The sequence below is a fragment of the Volvox carteri genome, assembly GCF_000143455.1.
Source record: "Volvox carteri f. nagariensis unplaced genomic scaffold VOLCAscaffold_483, whole genome shotgun sequence".
NCBI classification, from domain to species: domain Eukaryota; kingdom Viridiplantae; phylum Chlorophyta; class Chlorophyceae; order Chlamydomonadales; family Volvocaceae; genus Volvox; species Volvox carteri.
The window spans coordinates 5287-8035 of NW_003308006.1; the positions used below are offsets into that span (position 1 = coordinate 5287).

General features: G+C 51.5%; 1 protein-coding gene across 1 annotated transcript; it reads left to right on the forward strand.

The window, feature by feature from the left end:
• Nucleotides 1-1245: 1245 nt before the first annotated feature.
• Nucleotides 1246-2715, forward strand: VOLCADRAFT_108715 (uncharacterized protein; the record flags this gene model as incomplete). The annotated part of the gene is made up of 3 exons (XM_002959649.1): nucleotides 1246-1332; nucleotides 1785-1870; nucleotides 2400-2715. 3 exons carry the CDS (start codon nucleotides 1246-1248, stop codon nucleotides 2713-2715), a joined length of 489 nt encoding a protein of 162 aa, XP_002959695.1.
• Between the last annotated feature and the right edge of the window lie 34 nt (nucleotides 2716-2749).

Here is a 2749-nt window from a genome sequence, read left to right on the forward strand (position 1 = left end):
TTAGAACGTTCTAATGTCGTACACCCATTAGAATGGCTATTCAGGCCGCCTCCGCAGCTGATTTACATCCGGCAGAACCGGAAGGCCTTGCAGATGGAGCGGTGTGGGATGGATGAGGAGGTGCTGATGCAGCTGCTGGAGGGGCTGGACGTGCAGGGGGAGTGAAGGAAGGGGCCGTGGAAGCCTTGGGGCAATTTGCATGAGTTGATGAGGATTTTGCTAGAAGTTTTGGGGCGACAGGTTTGGCATGTCCAGACTGTGTGTTGGGTGTTGCTTTGCAGACAATTAGGACTGGACTCTTGGACTCTTGGTTCAGGTACCAAAGATGTTGGGAAGGCGTACGCAGAGACAGTTTAAGACAGTCTAAGACAGTTTAAAGGCGAAATTAGTGACCCAGAGGTCACTTCGACCGGGGGTTTGGCTGAGAAGTCCTGCTTACGGGTGTCGTAGCCCCGTAAAAACCGTTAAAAACACCTGGGTTAGCATCTGCCGTAACCATGGTGAAACTCCGAAGTGAAAAGTCCCCCTCCCTGAGAAGTTACCCCAGGTCTTCTAATATTATTTCTAACGTTCTAATTAGAAATAATATTATAGTTAGTAGAGAACGCCTGAAATTCTAATAATTTCAACAACCCTAATCCCATGCCGCATGGACAGTGCGGCAGACCGCAAGTCGGAATGCCCGTGCGGGCAAATGGTAACGAAAGCTGGGTGAATTTCGGTGCTGTCTGTGATGTTTATCCCCGAAGCGCCAGCGGCCTCAGCAATCCGCCCCACAGCCGCGGGCTTCATCGGGGCACACCGCAAGTCTCCGGAGGCCCCGAGCATTGGCTAAAGTAAATGTACATATGCGCAGCTTGCGTATTTCATAGAGAAATGTAAGCAAATTTGTCGGCCTGCTGGTGGCAAGTCGGAATGCCCGTGCGGGCAAATGGTAACACAAGCTGGGTGTTCAAGTTATCATACGCTGTCATCTCGGAAATCAATGATGAGTTACCCGGCACCTTTTTGAGATGAAATTTAGCCCGAGAGGCGTTGATGTGACTATGAGCTCGGTCAATGGAGGCAGCCCAAGTTGTTTGTGCTCATACGATCTTTGTTAGCTACATGCGAGATACCTTGCAATAGAGAATGCTATATAGTACCGATAACGCGTTTCAGCCGGGTGAAATATTATGTTTGGTCCGTTACACACTCAAGGCCTGGGAGTTTGAGCTATCATACGCCGTCATCTAAGAATTCAATATGAGATACGCGGTACCTTTTGAGATTAAGTTTAGCCCGAGAGGCGTTGTGACTTTCGCGTTTCAGCCGGGCGAGATATTATGTTTGGTCCGTTACACACACACACACACACACACGGACATGGGCAATCCTACAGGTCAGGGGCCCCCTGGGCGCTTCGCGCTGGGGCCCCGCCCAAAAATGCTACCTTCCCTTCATGCATGACGGTGTAGCACGTGACAGGTATCTCAAGGAAAGCACCATGCTAATCGTTTTGGGTTCATCATTTAGTAAGTGTTGTTTTGCTTTTGTTTTGAATGCAGCCCCCATACACCCGCACAGCAAAGTCTCTGACCACTTCTTTGCCAATGACCGTCTATCGAGCCTGTTTAACAGGTCAAGCTTAGGTGCTGCACGGATTGCCATGCCTCCTCATTATTTAGGCACTTACATGACCATCCCATTGCAGGCGCACTGTCTGTCTGCATCATGTTGCATTACTTCACAATCAAGTGCCGCGTGCCAGGATCGACATCCTTTTCCCCTCCTCCATCCCACAGGTTCATGTCCAGGGCAAGGTCAACATGCAATCACACTACACTCCAATCCAGGAGGTCCATGCCAGCCTGTGCCACCTGCCCTCAAAGTACACAATTGCAATGACTTCTCACACCCTTGCTTGCCAAACAATCTACTCATACAACATCACTTTGCTGCCCCAGCGCGCCTCCCTTCCTGAAAGCAGTACACCCACTGTTGAGCTGCAAACACCTCACAGCCAGCACCCCCAACAGCAGTCCAACACATGCAGGCCCGTTCAGAGATGCCAAGGCATGTATTCAGCCGTACACAAGTGTACACATATTCAGCCGTACAAACCTACTCCGCCCATGCTACCACTCATATCTGTAGCTGTTTCCTTGTACAACTCAGGGCACTTACAGATACATGCCCATCTGTGCCTATATCTACACAACCTGCAACACCAGCAAATGAGCAAATGCCCAGCAATGACCAGTCCCCAGGTACACACCAGCTGCGAGCCCAACCGTTAACATGAATCTGCATGTCTAGAGGGCCCAATAAGGCATCATGCCATGGTGACCAAGACAAGCAAAGCCACCGACTAGATTTCTAAGCCTCTGACGTTCACAACCTTGTGCCCACATCCACAGCGGCCACCATACCAGCCATCACCAGCGGATGCAGCTGCCACAGCTGCAGTGGCGACACCATCACCGCCAACTGGGGGCAGCAGAGGAGATGCTCGAGATATGCAGCTTGGGAAGGATGACCATGCGCGGATTCAACCGTGGCAGATGGCTGCGCCTCGGAATTGAGATGCCCGTTGGGGACCTGCTCAAAGCAGACGGCGCAACATGGCCACCTCTGCCAGCAGTCGGAAAGTTGCTGCTGCTGCTGGAGCTTCCAGGGCTGCTGGATTCGGAACCAGGAGCAAAGCCTACCAGGGGGATCTCGATGGCAAACTGATCGATCTCGATGGAGTCCTTAGCTACCCCCTCAA